This window comes from Fulmarus glacialis, unplaced genomic scaffold (genome assembly GCF_000690835.1).
Source record: "Fulmarus glacialis isolate BGI_N327 unplaced genomic scaffold, ASM69083v1 scaffold4743, whole genome shotgun sequence".
Lineage (NCBI taxonomy): Eukaryota > Metazoa > Chordata > Aves > Procellariiformes > Procellariidae > Fulmarus > Fulmarus glacialis.
In genome coordinates, this window is record NW_009202148.1 from 13,683 (window position 1) to 41,547 (window position 27,865).

Sequence of the window (27,865 nt, forward strand, 5' to 3'; positions counted from 1 at the left end):
TATACCTGATCTTGGTTTAAAACAGGAGCCGCTCCGGAGGTTTCTATAGACAGCTCAAACAGCTCAGGTAGAGCGTGTAGAAGGAAGAGACTCTGGAGTAGGAAGGAGTGTCAGTACAGATTCACTTGAGTATCTTCGGAAAGGACGTGCAGCATCAGAAAATGGTGCATTTGGTGCATCCAGCATCACAGCTCCGTTCCAAGTATATTTTTAGAGGAAGTTTGCATCAGTTATGACATCCCTTTGTGTGCTTCGGCCGGCAGCAACGTTTTTCACAGAGTTTGACGAACTCAGACACAATGAAAACTGAGGAAGCCAGTCCGGTGAGAAACAGCAGGTCTGCCGAGAGGAAACAGAGCGGAGATGAACACAGTGGACAGCTGGATTTTGTGCTGGGCAGGAATCCCCAGTTAAGGGCCTCCCTGCAGTGGATATTTGTGCTGGTGTAACTCCGTAGATGTATGGCCTAGCTATGCTTTTGCCAGCTGCAGAATTAGAGAAATTACTGCGGTAGACAAGGAAGACCCATAGTTGGTATAGTCCAATTGATGGGTGGAAACCTCTACATTAACCATCTCATTTGGGATGGTTGAACCCTGCTTCTAACAACGTGCCTAATGTAGATGCAATACGATGTAGTATGGTAGAGTTTGCTTGGACTAATTCAAATGGCAAAATAAACATTGCATTTCAGCTTGGAAACATTCACCCTGCTTTTTCAAAACGGAGCGACTGTACAGTGATCCTAGATAGATTTATGTAGAGAAATGTCATCATACGGAGCTCATGGAAAATCTTGGCATGTCTCCATTTACATGCATTTATGTGCAGTAAATAAAAATTCAAAACCTAGACTGGGATAATATCATTAAATACTACTACTATTTGTGTATAGCTATGTGTATGTGTATAGATATAGGAGCTGTTGATTGATTTCCCCTACCAGTGATCTGTTGGGAGCTACCATGTAAAAATTTGGCAATCACATCTGCTTTTTAAAGTAGCTTTAATGAAAAAAAACACATTACTTATTTTGCAACTTACCTAGCATTCCTAAATTCTCTGTCTGGAAGATCCTTTGTAACGGAGGGATGTATATAACAGCCAGCTGTCCCAAAAATGAGCCAAGCACAGAATACAAGAACATGCGGTTTCGAAAAAAGCCTATTTCAAATATCAACTTTGTCTAGAGAACGGGGAAGGGAAGAAAAAAAAAAAAAAAAAAGAGAAATGTAACATTTCCTAATCTCCTGTTGGTACTCGAATGTCACACTTTCTTTGCATGTAAACTCCATTATTTTTTGAAGTTACATGAATGCTAGCTTAGGCAGAGCTACATAGTTGAAAGTGTAGTTGCAGTTGAGCTATGGTGGATGACTTTATAAATAAAGACGATAAAAATCATGTTGCTTTAAATGACATTTTTAAAAATCCTTCCTAGGCAAAATACTAGTTCTCTGATGTTTACGTTAGTGTTTTGAGACAAGAAATTATTGCTGACAGAGCAATCTTACCTGAGAGCGGCATGTCAGGGCATTGAAGAGGTCAAAAAACACAAAACAGGTAAAAGTCATTGTTGTGGTTCGAGGAGTTATGCCACTTTTTGGATTCTGAAAGCACATGTAAAAATTCAAAGGTTAGTTAGGCCTTAAAAAAATACGTCAATTCAACAGATTAAATATTCCCTTTAATGACCTCAGTCAATTCAAAGGGTAGTAAAACAAAGGAATAAATCTAGTTCTAGCTATTATAGATAACATTAGTTTCTGTCTGCTAATTGTTGAGTTTATGATCTTATCAACCATGTTTTAAATTCTTAAACTGATGTAGAATTTGAGTAAAGAATATTCTAAATTAAATTACTTAAACTGCTATAGTAACAGTCACTATTTACTAACAGCAATTCATAATACTTAGGCACTTGCCATTTTCTACTTACATGGAAATCTAGAGGTGAAAAGAACCTTAAAGCATTGAAATCATATGAAGTAATAGTTTTCCCATTCTAGATAGGAAGCTCCAAATTAGGAGCAACACAGGAAGGCAGAAGCAGAGCTAGGAGCTGACCCTGGTTTCTTAGCCCTCTGCCCATACTGATCCTTCCCCACTAGATGTATTTCAGAAAGTCCTTCGCATGTACTTCAGAAATTGCCCTCCACTTTGTTCTCCACCCTGATGAAAACAAGATACGATTGCAGATTTTCCTCACCTCCTTCCAGAAGACAAAGAAAGTTCCACTGATGATAATTATAGCTGACATGAAGATTTTCAGGATCAATGATTTGCTGAGTATAGTATCCGTGATACATCGGGGTGGCTGTTTGATAGTATCCCTATCAACAGGTTCCACTCCCAAGCTGCCTCAAAGAGAAGCAAAGGGACGTGTTTAGTTAATGCGGATCGTCCCGAAACGGTACTGTTTTGATAAAACAGGATGGATCTGGAGGATGAAATTCTTTGAAGTATGGCATGAGAGATACCAGTGTTCTGGCAGGGATACATAAGGCCCCAGGTTTGTCTGACACCCCTACGCCAAAGGTCTTTTTTGCATAATGAGCTGCTAAAACAATATATTAGGCTACTACAGTGCATCGTATCAGTATCCCATCCCAGAGGGAGAGCTAGCTGTGAGATTGTGGACAACATATCTTCCGCATTGTGGAAGTAGTAATTGTAATTAGCAGTGGCTGTAATTAGCAGGTGGATGAGGTTCTGAAGTCTTGTGATTTTGGGGCATATACCCACATACGTACCCAGTATTCCCTTGCCAGTCAGCTCTGCAGGGCTACTAGCAGGTGATGCACTCAGGACAACAGACCACCCATAGTAAAAATGTAGAATAGTTAAGTGACTCCACCACAAAACAGGAATATGTAAAACCTCAAGTAAACGCTTTTGGAGGGACCAGGAGGGAACAAAAGTACAACTTGTCTTATCTAACCACCAAATGATTGGTGCATTAATAAGAAATCATAACAGCTTGTGTTCCTAAGCCAAATTCAGACATATTAAAACCAAGACTATTTTGCTCATTTGACTCTTCCGTACCTCTGGGCTGGCGGCCCATCCATGATGATGTTGATCCATAAGATCTGCATAGCATTGAGTGGATTTGGTAGGTTGAGCACTGTTGACAGAGTAATTAGGCTCAAAGCTGAAATGCTCCTGCAAAGCACAGAAGAACATTATTCTGCATGGCCTCACCTAAAAGGTGCCTTCACTGGAATCGAAGCAAACAGGAACTTACGTGCTCAACTGGAACCGGACAAAATTTTTTATGTTGTAAAATATTCCTTTTCCCTCTTCTATTGCATTCCTGGAAGGGAGAGGAGACTTTATTAAATAACTAGTACTCACACTATTTTACGTTGAGCTCCCCGTGACACTCAAAATACAAGTTGTCTTCTCTAGCACTTATTTCAGATGAAATTCAGACCCCAGCTTGGGAGAAGGACATCAATGCAGCGTCTCAATTAAAATGACTTTATCAGGACCAGCAGATCTGAAAACCCTGGTTCATACGGGCAGGTCTTGGTTCATAAAGCAGGCATGTGGCCTATTTATATCCTCACTCTACTCTGCCTGCTCTCTCTGTTGTTACAAACCAACAGAGCATTGCAAATTATGTCTTTCCTCTGAGCTTCCTGGATGAGGCAGAGAGCACAAGTTACGATCTACCCAGACTTCTAGGCGCTTTTAAATCCCCGGTTAGCTAGAGCAATGAGAAGCCAGGGCTTTCAGATGAAAGGTAGCTTTGTCACCACCACTTGAAATAAAAAAGTCATTGCCGTGTACGCAACTGAAAATGGGCCAGCCCCACACCAGGTATCTCCACTTACTGCCTGTTGACTTACATGTCCTGCGTCTTGTGTCATTTCCAGGGCTAGTCACATAACAGACTTGTTGCAATGGACAGCCAGAAAGTATCTGAAGTAAGAAAGCATCTGATAGTAAGAAAGTCACTAAACCTACATTACTGTTGAGAACTCGTCATCCACGAGAATCATGTTGGCAGCCTCTTTGCTGACGTCTGTACCAGCTTGTCCCATTGCAATCCCGATATCGGCAGATTTAAGGGCCACGGCATCGTTAACACCATCTCCTGTCATTGACACAACGGCACCAGTCCTCTGCAAAGCCTGTGAGAGTGGAGAGATGAGAGACTGAAGCCAGGAGAAGATAAGTCAGTCCTGCAAGCAACCACAGGATTTGCACGTAATATTGAAAGCGCAGCAGTGCTACGTGACTTTGAGGGTAAAGCAGACTCAGCATCCCACTGAGGACAAAACACAGGCCAAGAATTAAGAGACTGGATTTTGAGGAGTATAGAGTATCTCACAAGGGAGTAAAGTCCTCAGAAATCATTCTGCTGATATTATGCTGGCTAATATCTCACTAGTGTCTTTCAAATGACCCAGGCCAGATCTGCAAGAGAAATGCTAATGCCTTCAGTCTAAATAGTGCCAATGCTCTAGCTTAGGTTTTATGGTCCTTCAGCTTGAGCTGATCCTGTCTTGGAAGACCAGGTGGTCTAGAGAACTGAGGGGCACCCCCTACACCTTGTTTTTGTAAGGCATACAATGAATTTGAAAGGCTCTTGGTACCTTTATGATTTTTAGTTTGTGCTTTGGACTTGTTCTGAAGAAAATAGAAACCTGAAAAACAAAAAATACAATCTTGTATTAGACAGATGCTATTGGAAATAAAACCAGGCCTTGTTTTTGTAATTAAAACCATTACATTTTTGACAGTGGAGGATAGCTCTGCCTCTGCCAATTGGTCCAGCTCTTCCCCAGACATGGCTTTCAGCTTCCCGTTGCAGAGACCAATATTCTGTCCTGCAAAGAAAAGCCCAAAATGAGATCTGCCCATCAGCCCTGGAAAAAGCCAACTATTTCCTGACTCAAAGAATAGAGGCAGCAATTCAAGAATTTACTGGGAAATACTTCTGAACACGGGGTACCTGACAGGGCACGCAGCTCTCTGGCTCTGAGCTGGGCCGGTCACCCTGTCCTTACTCAGCTGGAGCTACGGAAGCGATACAATACCCAGAACTGGAGCTGATACTAAATCTGTTGCTCTCCTCTGCTGCTTGCTCTGTGTATTTCTAATGGCAAAATGCAAAAATGGGAAGCACAGAGATACCCGCTCCAAACATTAGTGGAGCTGATAATCCCAGCGATGCCATCTGTCTCATTGAAGGGTCTTAGACACTGAGATTTCGCCATTTCTGGTGCTAAAATAGTGGAATTAAGTTACTGGAATTTGGCCTATAGTCCATAGCTGCTCTATTACTGCATTTAATAAGATTTGTTTCAATGGAAAAGCAAGAACTCAGTGGCATTTAAAACCTCTAGCGCACACACAAAAGGAATGATAAAGTTGATTATTAAGTGACGTAACATTTGACTGATCTGACAGACATAACATAGACACACAGGAAAGGAGCAAAGTTTGCTACCTATAGCCACAGCAGTTTCCAGGGCATCTCCAGTTATCATCTTTACTGATACACCAGACTCAAAAAGGGATTGAACAGCTTCCTTCACTCCAGCCCTCGGGGGATCAATTATTCCAACCAGACCTAAAAATGTGAGTTTGCCAAGTTCTGGACCTGAAGCCAAAGCAAGGACTAAAAACAGAGGGGGGGAAAAAAGAAGACAAGACTAAATTATTAATAATGTGTTTCCATACATTAAAATGAACATTTAGAGGAGATCTTAACTTACTAGTTTTCCAGTAGAAAAAGTCATTAAACCCAGATCTTTAGTCATTATATTCAGATCTTGTATAGACACAAAAATTTGGTCCACTCAAGTAATACCAGTTTATCCAAATCAGAGCATTTCTGTTTCACATGTTTCTCTCAGAATTTATTTCTGCCTAATTTAAATCTGTCTACCAAGCCTTGCCTAAATGCAGGTGGATTAAATTGGGACAGTGCAATGTTAGACCAGACACTGTTAAACTACTCTGTTAAACAACAGCGCTCCCGTAAAAACTTAAACTTTTTTTTTTTTAAATCTAAAAATCTTAAATGTAAATTCAGTTAAACCAGTGAAACTTCCATCGTGTAAACATCAAGGTTCTGATCATTTTGTTTCTGTTCTTGGTGCCTAACCGTATCATTCAATCGTTCTCAGACCACTCAGGGGTATTTTGCCAGGGGTTCCTCTGGGTGTTGCTTTGATGATTGAATCACAAGCTCGCAGCAGCTGCCTGAGCTAATCGCTTTTCTTCAGAACAGTCATTTGCCATTCACAACGGCAGATGATTCAGATATTGTAAAGCAAGCTCCGTACACGAGTTACTAACCGCAAGACATAGGGCTGGAGGATATGTACATTAACTATACCATCTTCCAGACCCGGCTGCCAAGACTAGTCCTCATCTACTCACATCCTGGGAACGCGCGCAGGGGACGGTGTCTCTGTTATTGTGTGAAAGCCTAAGACACTTCTGAAAGGAGGTTTCTAGTGATGAAGGAAATGACGTGTATAAAAACAACTGTGGGCTGTGCACTGACATGTAGTCAGGATCAAAAGGAGATCATTAGATTTAGTCCTAATAAAGAATTGAACGAAACTTCAAAATCTCGGTGCCCAAATCCATGTTTTGAACCCCTTTCAAAGTTGCTTTTCATTGCTCTTGAAACAGCTTCTCTAAAAGCAAAACTTGGCAGAGCAGCGCTTAGATCGGATTCAGCGCAAAGCTTTTCAATGCAACATTGAGAGAGTAGCCCAGGCAATCACAACACTCCATGGAGGAAAAACATTCACCGTTTCCCGTGCTTATTTTCAGCTCTTTTCAATCTCACTCATTTAAAACCAGCAAAAAAAAGATTAGGGGAAAGGAAGACAGGCTGCTTGGCAAACTCTCACGAGTATTATAAGGAGATCATGCAAGTGATGCTGAGGATGGAGCCTCTGCCCGTCCTGACCAAAACAGAGCAGGAACGTATTAGGGCATGATAACTTGTAAGCTTAAGTGATATAGGCAGTAATGACTGACCCCGTAGACCTGAGGAGCCCATTCGTTTTCCTTCCTGCTGGTAGAAGGCTTTCTGCTGGGGTGTAAGTGATAACGAGATGCCACCGCTGTTATACAGAGTGCAATATCGAATAACTTCTTCAAATGCTCCTTTCATAAAGTAAATGTCTTCCTGATCCTTTAAAGTAAGGAGATAATATACTTTATCAAAAAAAAAAAAAAAAAGAGCACATTTTAAAAATACTGATAATGCATAAGGCTTTACATCCTAGGTAAAAAAGAGCTTTTGTTTGCTCTTTTACCCATTTTGTAAAATGCCCAGGTGCATGCATTATTTATAGGATGTGATATTTTTGCTCTAGCCATTTTTCATGTTCAGCCATCACAGACAGAATAGTAATGAAAAGGTTGGTGAGTTTTTAAACCAGAGTACAATATCAGCCAGTATGAGCTCCTTAACCCGGTAAGGGAAAAATGACCAACATTTTCTTCCAGACATCAGATCTTTCTTCCCCTGTCAGTTATCTCTGAAAAGCTTTTGTTTTCCTGCTCAAACCACTCTATGCAAAGTATTATCTTCTCCCATTCAAACACAGCTTTACAAGCTAAAAGTACACCCTGGTTGGGAATTTTGAGGTTGGTTCATTTTTTCTCCTGACATAGTTAACTTCTGAAAACATTATTTGCTAAAAAGATACCATTTCATGCCCATTGTTGAAGTTCACAATTAGAAACACAAAACCAGCCAACACCACAGTTTGCTTTACCTGATTTTTCAGTGTGCATTTCACAGCCATCCACTTTTGTTCAGAGCTAAATGGAATTTCCTTCTTTCTTACATAAATATCTTTTATGTCAGCTAATTCCATCTAAAGTAAGGGCAAACAAAAAAAGCGTGATGTAATGCTGAACAATGCCAAAGCTTGTATACATTTTCCATATTACAGGCATTGACTGTTGACCATGTACTTCCAGGCAGTCATATACCACAGAGCTCAAGAGAAAGCATGGGGAGAGCAAACCACGTTTTTCAAACCCATCTTTTACTTTTGGTGCCTGATATGCGATAAATTAAACTGGAGTCTGAAGCTTGATCCCTGTTGACTTTTGCAAGCACTAGGGAGCTGCACTGCTGTCTCGGTGGGGCTTTGGGTCAAAGGAGGCTCAATCCTTCCCCTAAACCTGTTGCTAAGGGATGGGCAGAGCAGGTTTCTTCCAGCCCAAGCTCGGCCTCCCCCAGTTCGGTGATTCCCCAGCCACCGCACTTGGAAGAAAAAGGGAAATTGCAAATAACTGAACGGTCAATCATGGATGCGGTTTCAAATTATTTCCTGACGGGTTAAACTCAAAAAGCAATTAACCACAAGAAGACCCTTCAGCTATGAAGTACGACAGTCCAAATCAGCACACGCCTGCTTTAGCAGCACGCGTGGTGCTCTAGGCGCAGTGGCAGTGATCAAAAGTACCTTCCAGTCTCTCTCTCCCCTGGCCCCCACCAAACCAACCACTTAAAAAAAAAAAAAATAGAAGCGACACCCCCCCCTCGTATTCTGCTATCGCTTGGCTACCGAATGGCGGAGCAGAAGGAAGATTTTAATTTAGCATTTAGGGAAATAAAACATCATTGCTTTACAAAAAAAATCGTGGTTTCACTGTTAGAGTTACCAGCTTTAAAAACAGGAGGTAGGAACAGACGTTTGCAGGTGCACCATTTCATCAGGCACCTTCTGTGCCTTACAGCCCACCTGAGGTCTGTGGATCACAGGCCGCGTGATGCTGAGGTGTTTTACAGCCCTCTGCCTATGAGCATGAATGCAACGTTCATCAAAAAGTCTTGTTTTATGCAATTGTGACTAGAAAAAAGTAAAAATCTAGCAGATGACCCAAACTGATGATGACCCTCTGCCATGCTTTCTCATATGGCTTGTTCTTGCTCATTTTTCACTCTCTTTTATTCCTCCTGAACTCTTAATTAGCATGTGCAGAAAATATAAAAAAAGGCCGTCCGGTCTGAGCCCGAAAGAAATCCTTTAAGCAGCATAATTGCACAGATTAACTAAGCAAAACAATTATTGCTGTCAGCCCAGGAGCTCAGGGGAGGTGTTTGTCCGTGACAAGAGGTTTACATGGGAGAGGTGTACATCTACGACCTTGGGGAGAAGGGACAAAAGAAAGACTAAAACCAGCCTGGGGACTTCAAAGAAGTCTGAGCACTGCTCTCAGACCTAACCATTCCAGCTTTTTTTTTTTTTTTTTTTCCCCATTTCTGGAAAATTTTAAATCTTAACAATCTTACCTTCATTGCAAGGGCAATGAGAGCTCCTTCTGTGGGCTGTCCCATCACACTATTTTTCCTGATAATGGCATTATTGACTACACAGCCAGCCTAGAGAAAGGGACATATTTACATAGTTTATTTTTTCATAACTAAATTCATAGCTTTTTCATCTCTTCAAATGAGATAATGAGAGATTGGAGAATGAAAGCAGCCGCATCCCAAAGGATGTGCTATTCCCCATAGCAGCATCTCTTGAGATCGGTTCTTGTGCTTTCTAAGCCTGCTTAATCTATAGAATACACCAATATTTTGGTAAAATGTTACATTTTGGATAAATTAACATCAAGCAAAACATGATACATATCTAACCAGCTTAATAAATAATGAAAATGAAAACTTCATCTCTCCTATTATTGCTTCTAACATGCAGTATGAATAGAAGACGACCTAAACTCCATTTGAGATTCCAGCTCAGATCATTTCACTACCCAAACACTCCGCTTTAGCCTACAGTTGAATGTGCAAGACTTTATCTAATGCTAACACGAAACCCAGAGACCACCACAGTACGTTTATATATTGACTATGTAGCTAGCTAAAGTCTAGAGTCTGTCCATATTAAAAACATGGTAAAATTAATCATTCTCTCCTCTGCCAGAATTGTATTTTTATCCAAAATTTCATGATTCTGGTCTCTTTTCACATGTCTTATGATTGTTACCTTTCACCCATAAGCTTCAGGTATTATATCACAATTACCCAGAGCCTTTCCATGAGAATGCTCTAGCAGGATAGTTCATTTTAGAGTTACAAAAGCGGCTTTTTTTCACGCTCATAATCCAAAGCGATCTGTGCAAGCGAAAATTGAATGTAAATAAGACAAGCTGGTTCATAATTTATACTTACCTCCACTAGTTTCCCAACTGAGATGTTGGAAAATTCTTTAAGAATCTCCTTTGATGGCAGAAGATAAACATTTCCTTCTCCATTGTAGCCCACCCCACTGACCTGAGGAAGGGAGAGACGGAAAGAGCAGATTTCCCAGTGCCAGGCAGGACTATATACATCTGTATACGTTGGGGTGCACTTGAGCAAATTGCTGATTTTGCAGGCATGTTGGGATTATTCTTTCTAGCTCAAAGCTACACTTATAGGAAAGGCTACAGATAATGAAAGTACAATACTACAATAGCTGTATAGGAACAAAAAGAATCAGCTGGTTTTACACAGAACTTGTTCGCCATGAGTTCAGAATCTCTTGCAGCTCAGTCGAGAGATCCGGCCCTTTGGTAGCAGTGGGTTCACTGGTTTTACCCTCCCGATGACTGGTCTGTCTGTCCACTGCCTTACATTTTGCATGCCTGCATTTTTCACCCACTTTGCACACAGGTAAAAGAACCATGCGGAAGGATCAGGTCACTCGTATAATAAATATTCCTGCAGAAGATGGGCCCACAAGGGTCAGCGGCAGGTTTCAGTATTTACAATAATTGCAGAGAACAGCAGACGATGTCAATGAACATCTTTCTTATGGCATCTGAGCAGCTTTTGTACACTCAGCCCCACCTCTGCCTGTCTCCAGCACCACAAACGTCCCTTCTCTTCGTGGAGCTGGTGATGTGCAAGATACCGCTCGTTCTGGGACTGACTCAGCATCCCTGATTGGGGCCTAATTGAACTAAAAGCAAATGGGCCCTGCTGAGCTTGAACAGGAAAGTCCGTACTACCGCCTCGGCCATACCTCTGCCTGGAACCCATCCGAGGTCACGAGCCGAGTCGCCGTCATCTCGTTGGCTGTCAGAGTGCCTGTCTTATCCGAGCAGATGACATTGCAGCAACCTGATGCAGGAAAGTTTTCAATCAGAACTAATAAATAATGCAACTGGATAATGAGATTCAAGGCCCCAGAAGAGGGAGCACGTGTTTCCCTAATGTTACTCAAACTGCACCAGTGAGAAAAGGGAGAAAATACCAAGTGGATGAGTTTCCTAACAGGGCTTTGTAAGGAAAGGATTTGAGTGGACGTCAGGGGATCGTGCACATCATTTGGATGTGAGATGTGGTAGGAGACGTTGGAAGAGGGCCACATCATCTTGAGCATCGTACGGTGGGCGGTCAGAGAAGGCGGTGACCTCCGGGGAGCTGACCGATGTGTCTGAGCTGCCACATCACCCAGCGGAACAGCTGTTGTATTCTGAAAAGATGGATCAAACTCCCGCTCTGCCACGTGCTTCCTCAGGTGGGCCATTCAACCCTTGCTCCTCTAAATCAGGAATAACAGCCCTTCCCTGCCTCCCCAAGGGATTGCGAGGGCAGATGTGTTAAAGACTACTACAAAAAACACTTAAAAATCCACAGCTAAGAGCAGGAGCTGCCCCACTCGTGCTCTGCTCTGTGACAATCCTGCTTCGGCAAAGCACATTTACACCACAATACAGCAAAGGAGTGAATTAGCAGAGTCACCGCGTTCAAGTTAGTTTCCACTCCCAAGAAGGGGAAAAATGGCTTTAATGCGAAAAAGAATCAGACTCCAGCTCCCTTTTAAGTCTGATTATCTTCCCTGGCTCTGGAGATGCCCACGCTGCTTAGGCACAGACCCCCTGCGCGTGATGACCGCTGGGTAAAGCCTGGAGAGAATAAAGCAGATTGGGCTGCAATTAAATGAATTGCCGTTTCGAAGGATTAGCACAGAGCAAAGCTATCACCTCCAATATTTTATTTTTAGTTACTGACAATTAAAGAGTCAGATAAAGAAGAAGGATTATTTTTCTCCTTTTCAGCGGTTTAACAGACATGGCACAATTAACGTGTGGGAGAGTACAGGTTTTGCCACGCTTAGACTGTCTCGCAGAGCAGCCGGGCACCTGGCAGTTACACCTATTTGAGCGCAGCCCTACCAGAACGAAATTCTTCATGAGATAAGGCTGTTTCAGATGTCCTGGGTCAGGGCAGATACAATAAAATAAGGGTGATAAGATTCTTTAACTGCAGAACAAACAAGGGCAGTTCAAACAATAGCAGCATTTTCAAGGAAGACAGATTTTAGCTGAAGGATCCGGCTGTGCAGCAGATATTTGTGACTGCACGGGCCAGGCTTGGCATTTAATGTACTTTTTAATGAGTGGTACTAAATACACAACAAGTCTTCTCCTTCGTATAACTGCCATACTGACCAAGGTCAGAGCAGCAAAGCCTGGAATACGGTGACCTGGGAATAAGGGCCAGTTTGAAGATAAGGGGAGGTGGAAGAATAATTTCATTACAGTCCATTCTGCCCTGCAGTTGTGAGGGTGGGCTGGACGCCTTCTCAAGGTCCTCTCTGTCCCTGTTTTCCATGACTCTCTGGATATCAGGGAGGTGGCTGTACAGGCTGTGGAAGGACAAATGATTTTGTTTATGCCACCAGGCTCGACTTGAGGGGCTGCAAGGTTTTTTTAGCCAGATACAGAAGAAGCGGACAGGATGGACCTGCAGGATGATCCCACAGAACGGGGAGGAAGGAGACACCAAGCCTTTCAACCCGAGCAAGGCATGCATGTCTGCAGAGGGGTTCTGCTCCCCATGGGCCAGTGCCATGGGTTGGGTTGCACCATCCCTAGCACACTAAAATAAGGGAAAAGGGTGAGCAACACAGGGCAGAAAATGTATTTAAGTCTGAGTGCGTTGCTCTGGCCCAGTAAGCATACTCCAAATTTAATTTTTTTAATCAGACCAAGGCTCACTTGGCCAGCCCGTTGTTATTCAGTTCAGATTTTGAAGCCTGGCAGATGACCAAGCTGTGTGGCCCCTTCGCAGCCTTACCTAAGGTTTCTACTATGGGCAGCTTCTTCACAATCACCCTTTTCTTGGCCATCCGGAGAATGCCCAGCACCAGCGTTACGGTGACCACGATGGGAAGGCCCTCTGGGATGGCAGCCACCGCCAGGCTGGGGACAGCGGAGAGAAAACAGCTTCAACACGGGGGTCCAACTACAAGTATCGACCAAAATATGTCAGAGGGACATTTCCATGGGGTGAGTTTTCCTGCTTATATGTGCATATCTGAATGGGAGCGTGCAGTGCTAACCACTGGGACTGCTGGCACACGGTAAATACAAAAGCGGGATATTTATCCAACTCTTCAACCTTTTTCTGGATAATTTTGACAATTACTTTGCTTCTTTACATTGCCAAAGAGCATTCATTTCTGGCTAAGTAGGGATTTAGGGGTTGGATTTCATTTTATTTATTTAATTTTCTGAGGTTGGAAGTTGAATATTCCTTGGCATCGCGGCTCACACATTAGCTACTGGCTCCTGGCCACATGCAACCCCTCATCTCCTCTCCTACATGTGGGTACAAGCTACGGTGGGACAGAATCCACTCCCACATGTCCCCATGCTGCACACTGTGAATCGGAGCAACATCAAAACCTGCAACACCTGACATGCTAGAAAAATCCAGACACAGTCTGTATCTGTCCCTTAGTTATTCCTTGGATAACTCTGAACACTTCTAGGTACACGTAAAAAGTAATCAAGGAGGACTTTGGAAACTATAGGCTGTTCTCCAAAACTCAGGCTTAACCACTTTTCTCTGCCACCACATCCCCCCAGGAGACAGGAGGGTGGGCGCTGAGCCAGTTTGGCTTCTCCGGTGTCCCCTCATCCGTGGTTTTGTTTTTATTTCCATATAATACTGCTACTTTTTTTTTTTTTTTGAAGGATTGATTTTAGAGCCATGACAACACCAAACAACAGGTTTTATGGGTGCTACTAAAGACACATGGTTTATTATGCTTGATTAAGAGGTTGTGCATGCTTTTTATGCCACATAAAATGCGCATTCCTATCTTTAGACGTAAATCCAGTAAGAACAGCAAAGACTAATATTTGCTGTTGCTACACTCCCACTAAGTTCATAGTACAGATAGGAAAGGACATTCACAGCAGGATGAGGTGGAAAAGGCAGGGAAGATTTTCAAAATACTGATTTCCAGAATTAAATAAACCCTCAAACTTGTTTTTTTTCTACTAAACTCTGTTGTAAAGCTCACATTAATTTCACCAGTGCAAGATCAAGACATATTTTTGAAGGGTCTTACTCAAGTTCTCTCTTTTGTGAAATGTCCTTTGTTTTGAACAGGGAATTCCCTGGGACATGTTTCATCAGAAATCAAAGAGAAAGGTGCTCTCCAGTCCTCACCTAACTCCGATCGTGAACATGCTGAGGAGATGCTTCCCTTGTAACCAGCCAATAAGCATTATTAAACCTGGTGGGAGAAAACCGTCCGATTAAAAAACTTCACGAAATTTATAATTCTCTAACCTGCTTTAGCTGTTGTTGGGGAACTGAGTATGCAACGAGGCCCCCATATCTCTCCTTCTGAGGTGTCTCTGCTTGAACCCCCAAAGTCCAGATAACCCACATCAACAAACACTTTTGAAAAAAGCAGCCCTGGAGCACGGAGGGCTTTCACGGCTGACCGTGCAAGTACGAGCATTGCGTCCTACTCACCGATGATGCCAAAGGAGAAAAGAGTGAGCTGCTTCCCCAGTCTGTCCATGCTTTTCTGGAGAGGTGTTTTAGGGGTCTGGAAACATTAGAGTATAGCTGGTTTTCTTTGCTTGTTACATAAGATGAGAAGATGACACTCAGCCCAGAACAACTGACCCACACAGTCCTGGTTATCACTACCCTGGTCCCTACAGCCGCCTGATAGACCCAGTACTTACCCACCCCAAACCCCCAACGGGGTCTGCTGGGCACAGACTGTCCCGCTGAGAAAAAGTCTCTGCCTCAATACATCAAGACAGGCAAAAAGTGGAAGAAAAAGAAGAATTATATTCAATTCCAGCTGGGAAGCCAAGGTAGAGACAGACTAAGGGCTAAATCAGAAAAGGACCTTAGCGATTGCGTCCGGGACTGGGTAACGTGTGTGCAAAGCCTCTGGGGCAGGGTTAAAATGTCCGGACCCCCATCCCTGTCCCAGAGGCTTTGCACACACATTGCCCAGAAGCGTCTACTTCTGCTTTGCTGCAATTTCTTGCACTGATGGATCAAGAGCTAACTAGTTTCTAGACCCTCATCTGTGTTAGTTCAGAGCTCTGGCCCATGAAATGGCAGGTATAGAAGTAAAATTTTATATATGTAGGGGAAAGTGGGGGTGGGAGGGAAGAAGAAACCGTAATGTTTAGGTGACTAACAAGTTAGACACAAGCTGAGGATCACAAGTCTGGATTTAGAAGCCTAAGTCCTGCTTACAACCACCTTCTTTGGATACAGCACTTTGGTGTCCCTCAGTCACACGGGCATTTTGTGGCAGAAACAGAAATGAACCCAGTGCACTAACTCTTGGAACTGCTCCTCCTGACAAACTTTCATCCCAAACATCCACCATTTCCAGAGAGACACAGAGACTTCATTACCTCTTCAGCCTGCATCATTTTGAACACCTCTCCAAACTGTGAATTTTCACCCGTCCCAATAACTACGCCCTGAAAAGAAGGAAAAAAAGAGGGGGGGGGAATGAAAAAAATCTAGAGATTCTGTGATTCTGTAACTAACATCAAGGAAAAGATCGAGGCTGATAGGACTCACTTTTCCCTTCCCGTATCGCACCAGGGTCCCCATGAAAACAACGTTGCTCAGCGTGGTTATGTCCCCAGCTTCCAGTAAAACAGTGTCAGTCTTGTTGCAAGGCTCAGCTTCTCCGGTAAAACTGGATTCATCCACCAGCAGATCTGTAACCTGATCAAAAAGGCACATTTCTGGCACTGTTAAGACAAGAAATTTCCAAAACAGGCTCTTGTACGTATAGCTGTATTTACCTCTATCAGCCTGAGGTCTGCAGGAACCCTGTCGCCAACAGACAGATGTATGATATCTCCAGGCACGAGCTCTCGTGCTAGAAGATGCTGCAGTTTTCCTTCCCTTAGGCTACATTAGACAAATGGAAAAAGAAGAAAGGAAACCAGGCTGTGAGGTTTTTATTCCTTCTGCAGGCTTGGGAATACGACTGGTGAGAAAGCAAGGGCCTTGCCCCAAAGAGCTTCCAAAATAAACAAGAACTTAAAATCTTCATAACGACGAGGAGAGATGATTACGTTCCGTTTGGGCTCAGTTTTAACTCATAAACAGATGGGCAGGTTATGGAAGACTTGCATTTCAGCAATAAGTGACTTAAACATACTTATACAGTGGATAGGAGTGACCAGACGGTGTGCTTTCCTGTAGCTCATGCTTTAAATAACGAAATGCAGATTCTTTAACCTAAAAAGAAGCTTTAAAAAGCTAGAATTACCACTGACATTTCACTATTGTGTTAAAAGTACAGCCTTTCAAGTGGTTAGATGCTTATGGTGTCATATCATAAATAAATAAAGAACAAACAGTGGCATTTGTAAGATCCAAACCTGGGTGAACTTTGGACCAGAAGAAAATCCCACGCTGCTTTTGCAGTGCAAGGTTTCTCTGAGCCTCACACCTTATTTATGCTGGCCATGATTTGCAAAGACATAAATAGGAAAAGCGTTTCATGTAATCTAAAGCACTGATACCGAACATCAAAGCAGTCAGGGAAGCGGTATCTGATACACCCTACAACTGCCCCGTGGGCAACGGTGTGACTGCGCTCGATCTGCACCAAAACGCCCGTGTGCCCATGCCCGGCACGTACGTGCAGCGACGGGCAGGCGTGGGCGAGGAAACCCAGCCCACGTGCACCTCCGCTCATAAGCCGTTTTGTGCCAGTCTCCTGGGGGCAAAACTATCCTCAAGCCAAAAAAATAGGCAGGTGAGGTTTTTCCTGCACGGGGACACGCAAGAGGCTGCAGGGCCCCTTATGCGGGGTGTGGAGCGGGACATTTCTGGGACCCTCCTGTCTCTCAGCATTTATTCAATTCCACTGGGCGCCTACTTTAAAAATCAGAGTGATTTCATCCCCTTTCACCCTGCCTTACAGCTGCACCCACACGCGGTGCCACCCCTCCAGACACCGGGTTCTCATCACGTGCATGACAACCTGAAGCAATTTTCTTCACCGGTCGGTTCTGCCCTCGTAACCCAAACCCTGCTAAACCCCACCGAACCAGGCATGCCTCACCAGTTGCACTCAGGGGGCACCAGCTTGTTAAGTTCTTCCAGAGATTTTTCTGAGCGATATTCCTTTTAAACGAGAAAGGAGAAGAAAGCCAAGTTACACGAGCGGACTCGCTCACGACAGCCCCGGCCGCGGAGCCGAGCTCCGGCTGACGTACCTGGATGAAGGCCACGGTGACCACGATGAGCACCGCCTGCGAACAGAGAGGCGTTACAGGCGTGGGCACACCAGCCTCGGAGAGCGAAGGGTTGGGTAGCAGGAGAGGTAGCACCTACCATGGCGATGCTCGCGGCGTCCTCGTATTCTTTTGTGATGACGCTTACTAAAGCGGAAGCCAGCAACAAGAGAATGAGGGGATTTTTAAACTGAAAAAAAAAAACAAACCCAAATTGCAATATGAAGTTAAATACGGCGCTGGCCTCAGACCTCTCCGGAAAGGGTGAGACACGGTTTTGCTGCAGAGACCCTCCTTGCTGGTGAGCGCAGCATCGCTCTGCCCAGGCAGAAGGTGCAGCACCCGCGCTTGGGCTGAGGCCGGATCCTGCACCCGCGCGGGGACAGGCGGCGTCAGGGACCGGCAGGACGAGGCAGAGGCTCACACCAAAAGACACGAGTTTCCTCTCTTTTCCCCCGCTTGCACAGGCAAGGCTCGCCTTTGCAGACGTACAGTGCAGGACTGACTCTAAAAGCTCCTTGGAGGCACGATAGGTACAAACAAAAACTTCATTGTCTTCTTAGAATTTGAAACCAGAAATCCTCTTTCTTTTTTTTTTTCCCCCTCTTTAATTAATCTGCTAAACTCTGCACTGGACCCACGGCTGCAGGAGTCAGATCCTCACTTTTTTCACTTTTAAACACAGATTTTAAGGACCTTTCCCCTACCTGAGAAAGCCCCATTTAGCTGATGTGGGAATTGATGTAAGGGAATTAAGTCAGGCAAAGACAAGACTGCCTGCTTTGGGTAGCAGATGCGTGGTGATGCGCGGTAGGAAAGCCAAGGTTTAAATTTATTCCTTGCTGAAGCCAAAGGTGAAAGTCCCTTCTGTTTCTCTTTAGAAAGACTGGGCGAAGGGGATGCTTTACAAAAATATCAGCGGGAAGAAGCCACGTCAAGCGTCTGCTGAGGGACGGTGCTCAAGTGCAGAGGCGTGAATGGTGTGGGACGGCGAGCAGCTCTTCCAGAGAGACCGGCAGGTTACGGAAGGGTCAGAGACGCACTAAAGGGTTTGTTTGGTGTCCCCGTAAGAGAAACAGATTGTTAAGGATGAGCAGAAAAAAAGCACCATCTCACTTTTTATTAAGAATAAAAGAATCCCTGAAGAGACTTAGTGATGATTACAAAGTGCTTAAAGAATATTAATCACATAGGAAAAAAGGGATAATCCATGAAATAAAAATAAAATCTTTCAAAACAACTAAAATCTTGATGATCCAGCTAAGCAAGAAGAAAATCAGTCAAATTGCTGGTTGAAAATAAACAAAACAAAAAAAAGAGACCCTTCTTGTTTGTTTAAAAGCTGAGGTGAAAGATGCATTAAATACTGATGAGAACCAGTTAATAAAAGGAAAACTCGGGGATAACTCAGCCGGGGAAAAACCAAGACAGCAAATACCACCTTCTGCCTGGCTTTTTGGGGGCAGCCGGTTTGAAATCGTGGCTCTTCACCGCGCGTGGCACCGCGGATGAAGGTACCCGTGACTGATGTGTTGCTAACAGCCACTAACGCTGAGCTCTACAGCTGCTTCTGCTGAGGTCTGGGGCTCTCCTTCACTGGGGTAACTGAAATCAGAGCGGCTTTCTGCTACTACTGGTTTTCCTCAAAACTTTCATGATTTTATCGCTTGCTTTAAAGGGAATAAATATGCTCCAGAAATCAGGTCACTGATCTACGGCTTTTGATTTGTGGGCTGTGTGGAGATAAAAAGGTTTATTTTTATTTTAAGATGTTATCTTCACATTAAGTGACGCCGCATCTCAATCTCACAATGGCTTTCCTGGGGGAACAGAGAGTTTCTGTATCTGGAGCACACCCTCTTCCAAGGCTGAATCCGTGGAAGCAGAAATCCTGAACATTTCAATGTAGAGACATACTCAGGCCAGCCCAGGCAGGGGGTTTTGCCAGGAAATGAGAATCTGTGCAGAAAATCCTTACCTGGTCTAGATATTTCTTCCATATCGGCTCTGTATTCTCTACTGAAAATTCATTCCAGCCATGTTTTAACCTGCGTTGTAGCACAGAAAACTCAGACAGTCCAGTTTGTAAGTCAACCTAGAGGGAAATTTAAAAAAAAAAACAAACAAACCAAACATTACATATTGTAGAATAGTTACAGAAAACTTCTTAAGGCAAAGTTATGTTAAAAACCTGTAAGTAGACTGGGCAAGATGTTCATGGTTCAGTCCCCAACAAAAAAAAAAAAAAAAAAAGAAAAAATCTATCCACTGTTTTTCTGTTTAGGTATTTATTTTTGTTAAACTATAAAACTTTACCTTCAACCAGCACAGAAACCCATAAAGTAAGCATGAGTTAATTAAAAAAAAAAATTTCCACAAGTAAGAAACCATATAATAGATGACAAATTAGAAATCTAAAATAGTAAAGGAAAGAATTGACTTCGGGTTTCACTGTACATTTAAAGAAAAAATAAAAATAAAAATACCCTGACAAAAATCAAAGAGAACAAATGGAATAAGATCTATTTTGCCTGGATTTAAAAAAATAGCAAGGTCAGACACCAAAATATCACTAAGCACTGTAACTTTCCCTAGTCACGGGGACTCAGCCTTTCTAAATTTCCACCTATTTTTCAGACATGGCGTTAGGCGTGAGTTATAATATCAGATTGTTTCTTTTCCCAAGGGCAAACTCCGGTGCAGAGTTTCCTTCCTGAGCCCCAGTGTCCCCCCGTCCCTCCGGCTACGTCCACGCTGCGGCTGCGGGGAAGCTCCCGGGCAGACGGGTCCGGCGTGAGCTGAACCAGGTGATGGCTACAGCTTCGCTCTTTGCTTGCGGTAGGGACGGCGAGGTGAATTTATATCTAACAAGCTGCGAGCAAGCCTTTGAGAAGTCACTAGGACAACAAATGTGATGGGTTTTGCCTCTGAAATGAAACCTGCTAGGAAAAGCAGGGGGAAAAAGCGCTGCGTGCATTTGCACAACATTTTCCAAGGAGCTGCTCGAGCGGGTGCAGCCTGCGCCTGGGCTCCTCTGCCCGCCTCGGCAGAGCACCGCGAGCCCTTCGTCTTCCAGGCTGGACAACTCAACCGCTTGAACCGCTTCACCTGCGGCTCACAGAGCCACTCACTTCAGTGAAATCCTTCCCCAGGACAAAGCGAAGCACAAAAGCCCGGTGCTGAGCCTCGAACACAGGGATCCGTCCCACATAAAGGCACGTTGGGCAGTCCAGGGGTTTGCACGTGAAACCGAAGACCAATTTTGCTGCTCAGTCTTTTCCCAGAGTCAGATTACACAGACTGCGTTGCTATGTTCACAAAGACCTCTAGAAACCCTTCCTTACGTTTAAAGCTTTTGCCAAGTCTTCTTTATGGCATTTACACGCGTCTTTCGGGGGCAGAACTGTCACCTCCTTCTCCTGCTCAATTATTTTCAGCTCACACTCCTCATGGGTCTGAGTAAACGAGATAAAATGATCGTTAGGCAAGAGCACAGTTCACAAAAGCATTCCAGCATCTCTTTGCTTCTTCCCTTAATCCCATTCCCTCACCTTGCCAGCCGTGTGACTTCACAGTTAGCTAAAACACTTCCTAAATCACCGCACTCTATAACGTTCACTAATAAATCTTTATTACAGCCTCAAATCCGGGTGCACATTTTTGTAGTGGAAAAAAAGGTTATTAGGAGCTGGATCACCAAAAAGACAAGCGCACGCCACCGCCGTGGTGAGAAGAGCGTGCCGGGCTCTGCTGTTGGCAGGTATCCTGCCCGAGATGAGCATTTTTCTATGCCAGTACAGCCCACTGCACGCTCAATGCTCAGAGCAAGGAAAAAACCTTTGCCTTGTTAAAGACGTAATAAATGAACAGAAAATGTGAGCTAGAAAAATTTCTGAGCCAGTGGGAGAAAGCAAAAGTCTCCTCTCCCGTCTCCACGGCTGTTTTCCTCCACCACTGCTCTGCAAACACCTCCGAGCAGGACAAACCCTTCCTGCCCCATCCGGGCAGCCCGAGGGCTGCGCCGAGCTCCCAGCACCCAGGGGCTCAGCACCCCGACCTCTCTTCCCTTTCGAGATCCCTCGTCTCCTTTTCCAAAACGCTTTTTCCAGAGCCGCAGCATCGCCTGGACTCTCAGCCAGGCACAGGGCGGAGGCGGTGTGACCGCTACTGCGGGGTGAGTAGGGAGAGGGAGAAATCTCACTCTTCCCGAGGGACAGGAAAATCCATTCCCGTTTACCTTCATTCAGAAAGCACAAAAGCGCGTGTTCATTGAGAGAGGGATCCCGAGGGAGCGCAGTGCTCAGCCCCGCGGCCAGCCCACGCTTGACAGGGCAGGAGGAATTGGGCACCGGCTCCCCGCTACCAGCAGCTGGGGTGTTTGCTGGGGGAAACCTTCAGGTCTGGCTCATAGCAGCACCTGAGCAAGGGTTTGGAGGACTTCAGAGGTGCCTGAAGTGGTATTTGGAGAACTAGCCCTTCTATGAATATTCAGGAGGTTTCTAGGAACATCCAGTTTTGCAATCTAAAGCCCGAGATAAACACAGAAAATCTCTTTGGCGGTTCACTCATGCTGGTCCACAGAATTGGTTTCCGTCTTGTGACTTCTGGAGAGCTCGTAGCAGATGAGATAGGAGCACCTCTAAGCCCTGCTCCTTAAAAAGGCTTTTGCCGCTTCCATACATTGCAGCCCCCTTTTTATCCCTGTTTACTGACCCACAGTACAGCCGCCAACACGTGAGATACCGGCACTGACCTGCTCCCGGCGGAAAGGCAGAAGAGTTTCCTCTGACCCCTTGGTGTATGCAGTGCTCATTTAGAAGCCATTTTGCCCCAGGAACAATCTGCCTTTCCAAAACCCCAGCAATTTGCCCAAGATTTCCAAGGATTTTCCTGCTTCTAAGTGTCACTCACACTGGTGACGACGTTTTGCCCAAAGAAGCTGCAGTATTTCTCCACTGCTTTGAGGTGTCCTAGCACCGGCCATCACTCTTATTTCAACATTTCCTTAACAGACATCCCTGGAAGTGACAAAAAAGTCCTTCCATGCTTAAAACCAATAATTTATTCCTACTTGTGCGTCCTACTTGTACAAATTCATCAGTTCCCTGTAACTTTGTTGACTCCCAGACACTGCAGGACTCATGCATCCAAGGAGATGGAAGGACTTGCTGGGAAGAAAATACAGGACTGTCACATATAGAAACATACCTTACATTCATTACTGTGCTGGTTTGATTAACACAGTTTCTCGAGGCTCCTCTGTGCTGCCGGTGGCACGTGCAGGTATCAAGGTACAGCCTTGCCTTGAAGGAGTTTAAATTGTAGTTAAAGGAGCTGGAGAAGAGATCCGGGCACGAGGGTAATGTGCCAACAGCCCCCAGAGCCGGTGGGGGAAGCCGGGGCCCAGCTCTATCACCAACATTTACCTTTGAAAAGCCGTGGAGGAAATGAATGACAAAAGCTCACAAGGTATGGATGTACCCGAGCCGTACGCTGCCAGCACTGGCTGCAGATCAATAGAAACACCAGCAGCTCCACACTCCACGCAGCCAGGGGCTGTTGTGACATGAACAGCTTTATTGGGATGAGTTAATTTGCATTGATTAGCTTACACCTGTAAGTGATTTCCCCTGGACAAATGAGGCACAGCTTTTCCTACCAGATAAACAGCTCCAGCAATGCAGAAGTTGGAAATGCATCCAGGGAGCCCTGTCTCCCTCCTCCTCTGCAAAGCGCTGCCGGTGCAGAGCCCCTTTGTCCCTGAACATGTCCCACCCCGGGTCTGTTGGGCACCAGGCAGTGTCCTGAGCAAACCTCTTCACAAACTAACCTCTCGTTGCGCATTACTTCCTTTTCTATTTATACTGTAAACCAGATGTGGGCTATCAACATCATCTATTTACATTTTTAACCTTTATCCTTTCGGCATAACTCAAGCACAAGAGTGCACGACTCCAGACAGCAGAAATAAACTTCGCCTGACATTTACTCAAAAAAAAAAAAAAAAAAAAAAAAATTATTAGTTTATCTATTGCTTTGCAAGATCAGGAGGCATTGGAGGCCGTGCAGAGCAGCTGGCCGGGCCTGGGAGCCCTGCAGCAGCCTGCCCCAGCGCACCGCGGAGCACGCCTGGCGCTGCTGGTACCTGCGCATCCACCTCCCTCGCCCCGAAACAATCCATCCATTGTCACGCCGAGCAGCCCATGCGGGAAGGAAGAAAGCGTGGGGCTTCCTGCAGAGTACATAGCCCTTTCTGTGTGCTCTGGTGAACAGCCCAAAAGAGGAGTTCCCGGGATTTCCCCCCCCGCCTCTGCCTTTACTGAGGTTTTGCATATTTCTCTTCCCCGTTGTAGATTACTTTGGACCAACTAATACATTGTAATCTGGTCAAAAGTGGGCTGGGTTATTTAGTCTAACAAGAAGCCCTTTACAACACTAAGCAGAAACCCTCTTCTTGTATGTTCCTCATCCTTACTAGAAGAAATAAATCAAATAATTCCCTCAAAAGCCCTATTGCTTTTTTTGGTGCACATGGCAGGCAGAGGACCTGTGTTTCAGGGGTGCAGGCAGCGTGAAGGAACCAACCCAGAGCAAACCACAGCCCTGCAAGCGAGAGGCTTTGTTATCCGAGCCCCCAGCCGTTTCCCACCCACCGCCGTGGTTTCAGCTCCTCTCACACAGCTTCTTGCTCCCCCATCACACGTCTATAGGAGAACTGCAGACTTTCTACGTGAAATAAAGCCTCTGGTCTCCCTGCTTGCAGATATAAGCCTCAAAATAGATGCTTTGATTGTTCAAAAAGCAAAGGGTTTTTCCAGAAAAGCTGCTTTAAAACTATTCCCTGGATTTTAAGCTGGTCCCAGGGGTATTGGAGGGCTGACTCAGGCTGGGTGGGCAGTGCCCAAACCGTGGGCTCGTAGCCCCCGCTGCACGTGCCCCTCCCCTCCCCTCCACTGCTCTCTTGCTCCTACTCACACATTTTTTTAAAAAAAAAAGTCTTCCAGCTCCCTTTAATCTAAAGCAAAGCCCCTTGAGCTGAAAGATGGCATCGCCCCGTCACTGCAGCTCCACAGCTGCCAGCGATCCCAGCTGAGGGGCCTCCTCACCCACCCAAACCAGCCCCACCCAGGCCCAAAAAAACCCCAAAACCCAAGAGTTTAAGGCAACTTCGTGTCTAAGGCCTCCTGGGAGGGAGGTGCTGCAGCCCTCAGCCCGAAAACCTGTGGGAGCTGGAGGGAGGGAGTTAACTCCTTGCCTGCTGGAAGCTTTTCAGAAGCGAGGAATTGGGCTTGACACCTCTAAGGGGCTGAAAACACCCGTGATTCTGCAAGTGAAGTCCCACGGTCTTCCTTTTTTCACCTGGAAGGAAAGCTGCACTTTTATTTAGTTTATTTTGAGGGCATATAAAAAAATAGGTACCTGCATGATAATAAAACTCTTCTGATCAGGATGCTCTGCATATCCAGAAGGATATGGAGCCTATGAAATTCTCCAGGAGATAAATGCTCATTGGTATGAAACCTGAAATGGAAAAAAGCCTCGACCCAAACTGGAATAGTAATTTAGCCCTGAACGTAGGAGAGGGCTGGGAAATTCCCCTTACTCTGTCTCATGGCTACTGAATCTCGAATGGATCAGGTATTGTGGGGGAAAAGATCAAAAGGGATTTTGGTGAGGAAGAATGGAACAATTGCAAAAGAAAAGTCCTAGCAGCTCCGAAGAAACTCTGAAGATCTTGATGCACTAAAAGCTACTACGCAGACGTGCCTGGGGTAGGAGCCAGCTCTTTCTAAAGCTAATAAGGGAAAAAGCCCCTAAATCACCGCAGGTCCCTGGTGGGTTGGCAGTAGATCTCCATGACGAACTCTTCTCCCATCCCGATGCTCTCCGAGACCTTAAAGGTGTTTCCATCTTGCCCTGTGATTCAGTTATTTTGGGATGAAGGGGGCAGAGGGAGGCCTGTGCCTGCATACGCGGCTCCCTCCCGCTGGCACCCGCCTGTGGCTCCCGCGGGGCACCGTGTGGGGAAATGGAGGCCACCCCACAGTGCGGAGATGGACAGCTTGCTCTGGATGGTGTTCCAAACCCCACCCATCTCATCAGGTTAAAAACTCTTGGGAGCGGAGGGCTGCAGCCCCCTGGGAAATCTGCCCTTGACTGTGCACCATTGGGTGCACTGGGTGCTGCGGGGCCGACCCTCGTACATGGTCAAAGGGAGAGGGAGATGTGACCCACACAGTGCACAGGGTTTTTTTTCATTTTCAAACACACGTAAACACACAGGTACGTGTGCTCGTGCACACACACACACACACACGGATGCTCAGAAGAAAAATCTTTGGATGTTCTTCAGACTTCTGCAGGAAACACATGGTTCTCATAAACCGTAAATCGGCACCACAAAGATTCCCTGGGATTCTGAATGGGTCGCTGGAGAAAAAGAGTTGAAACCATATACGGCAGAGTCTAGACACAGGCTGTGCTTGTGCTTTGACGTGGAAGTTAACTGTTCTGCCCTCTCCAGATAACAGCATCGCCAGAGCCGGCGAGCTGGCCATCACCTCGCAGCTACCAGCGCTGGGGCTTTTCCTTCACAACCCACAATTTGTGTATTTATCCTGGCTTGAGTCCCATCAGATCACCCGGACTCACATCTTTAAGGCCCAGGACAACTCTTTGACCAAAATCCTTAAGATCTGTAAGATCGAAAGTGCTCTGTTTTCAAATAAAGAAGCAAAATGCCATCCTTAGAGGAAACGTGAGTCATTTACCAGCCTAAATCATAACGTGAGAATATATTCTTGATTTATCAAGTTCCTGTTGTCATTTCGCATTGCTGCCTACTTCCTATGCCTGCAGCCAGAACGCTGGTCCTTTCCCTGTCCTGTCCTAAATGTATCACACTCTGCAAGGACTAGAGCTAAAATTCGAGAAGGGATTATATTTTGAAGTAAATATGTATCATTTTGGCACAACAGAGATGGTAGCGCCGAAGAACAAGCCAGACTAATTGCTGGTGGCCTCCTGCCTATGTACGATCAGAAATCTCAGCTTCCCATCAAAGCGAGATTACAGACACTTTAACCTCAACAAGGTCTTTCTTTCCTGGGATTTTAAGCCATGTTTAAGTAGTGTAGAGCAGCATCGCACAACGCGCTGCTCAATGTCTTACTTTCTTCTCCCAGTAGCACTGACCAACCCCCATACTGGAAAGACGAGACTCAGAAGAGAGCAGAGGATTAGCTGAAATAACATCTGAGAAAAGACCTCAGTCAGACAGTCACGGAAAAGAACATGAATATCTCGAAAGTGTGTGGATGGTGCTTCTTGGGACGGGACTAAGGGCTAAGCCTGCAAGCTGAAGGAATTAGACAAATCGGGTTTATGTGGGAGGGCCCCCAACTAATCTGTCATGTGGGAGAATAAAATGGGGCTTGAGCAATGGAAATCCCTATGCTGAGCAAATGTGATAATAAAATAATCCCGGACCTGAAGGTTTTGTGGCGAAAAAACAAGGAGAACAGCAAATGTGACACCTAAAGCACCACTGGCCACTCTGGTCCATCTGCACCGAGGAGAGGTAGTGAAAGGAGGAGGGAAAAAAAATCACTGTTCATACATCAGCATTTTTCAAGAGAAGAAAGCGTTATTTCGAAGCGGACTCGCAGAGCTAAAGCTCTTCTCGGCCATTCGTTACCAGGGATGACTGCAGCAACAGATCAGATGGTCCCTGCCCGTCCACCCGCGACCGGCACCGCTGGCAGGGGTACCCCGGGACAGGGGCAGCCTCGCTCTTCATATACCCTTCTGCTGAGACAGCGCTTGCATTTTGTGCAAGCACTCCAGCAAGCCTCACACAGCGCCCGTGGACCTCACGGCAGTCACTCTGCTACGAGTTTTGTTAATTTTGAATCTCCTCAGTGCAGAGAACAACGTTCCTGGCCAGGACTTTGGCCTGAGCTATACGTCCTGGGAATATCGCATAGAAACAAGTATCCCCATCTCACCCCGCTGCCTGGTAAACATCATTAATCTCATCCCCTGATGTACGGGGAAGGACTCGGTGCAGAGAGAGGAGAGCGCAGCAGCAGCAATATCAAGTTACCCATGGGACAAAGCAGACAAAGTAGACAAATTTAACCCCAATTACACAAACTATTTCAGCAGGTCCAGGCAAGAGGCATAGGCAATCCTCACCTCCTCTTCCGGCTCGCCGCTTCCAAGGGGCTGATATTTCTGCACGAAGCGGAAAAATGACCTTTTCTGGAAGAGTTTGGCGAAACCTCCTTCTACCATCTTCGCAGCGCTGGCTCGAATTCCCCTGCAAGCACGGGGCTATGGT

At 45.3% G+C, this 27,865-nt stretch overlaps 1 protein-coding gene across 1 annotated transcript; it reads right to left on the reverse strand.

Annotated features, from left to right (window-relative positions):
* Window positions 1–226: 226 nt before the first annotated feature.
* ATP2C2 (ATPase, Ca++ transporting, type 2C, member 2) lies at window positions 227–27,819 on the reverse strand. Its single transcript, XM_009574172.1, has 27 exons — window positions 27,721–27,819; window positions 20,868–20,978; window positions 19,502–19,618; window positions 17,624–17,713; window positions 17,506–17,541; window positions 17,352–17,413; window positions 16,078–16,186; window positions 15,848–15,997; window positions 15,676–15,744; window positions 14,765–14,840; window positions 14,453–14,519; window positions 13,070–13,194; window positions 11,010–11,107; window positions 10,175–10,276; window positions 9,287–9,376; window positions 7,758–7,859; window positions 7,012–7,168; window positions 5,462–5,632; window positions 4,741–4,838; window positions 4,605–4,655; window positions 3,973–4,139; window positions 3,248–3,316; window positions 3,049–3,165; window positions 2,210–2,357; window positions 1,515–1,610; window positions 1,045–1,186; window positions 227–339 (listed from the first exon to the last, which is right to left on the reverse strand). Exons 1-27 carry the CDS (start codon window positions 27,817–27,819, stop codon window positions 227–229), a joined length of 2,832 nt encoding a protein of 943 aa, XP_009572467.1.
* Window positions 27,820–27,865: the final 46 nt, after the last annotated feature.

Bases quoted from the DNA above. Each gene is read 5' to 3' on its own strand.
- ATP2C2 (XM_009574172.1), bottom strand. From the start codon at position 27,819: ATGGTAGAAGGAGGTTTCGCCAAACTCTTCCAGAAAAGGTCATTTTTC. The intron at 17,542-17,623 runs GTAGGTGCTACC...CTCTGTTCGCAG, and splicing joins ACGCCGCGAGCATCGCCATG to GCGGTGCTCATCGTGGTCAC. The intron at 3,317-3,972 runs GTAGGTTTAGTG...TCTCCCTTCCAG, and splicing joins GACGAGTTCTCAACAGTAAT to GAATGCAATAGAAGAGGGAA.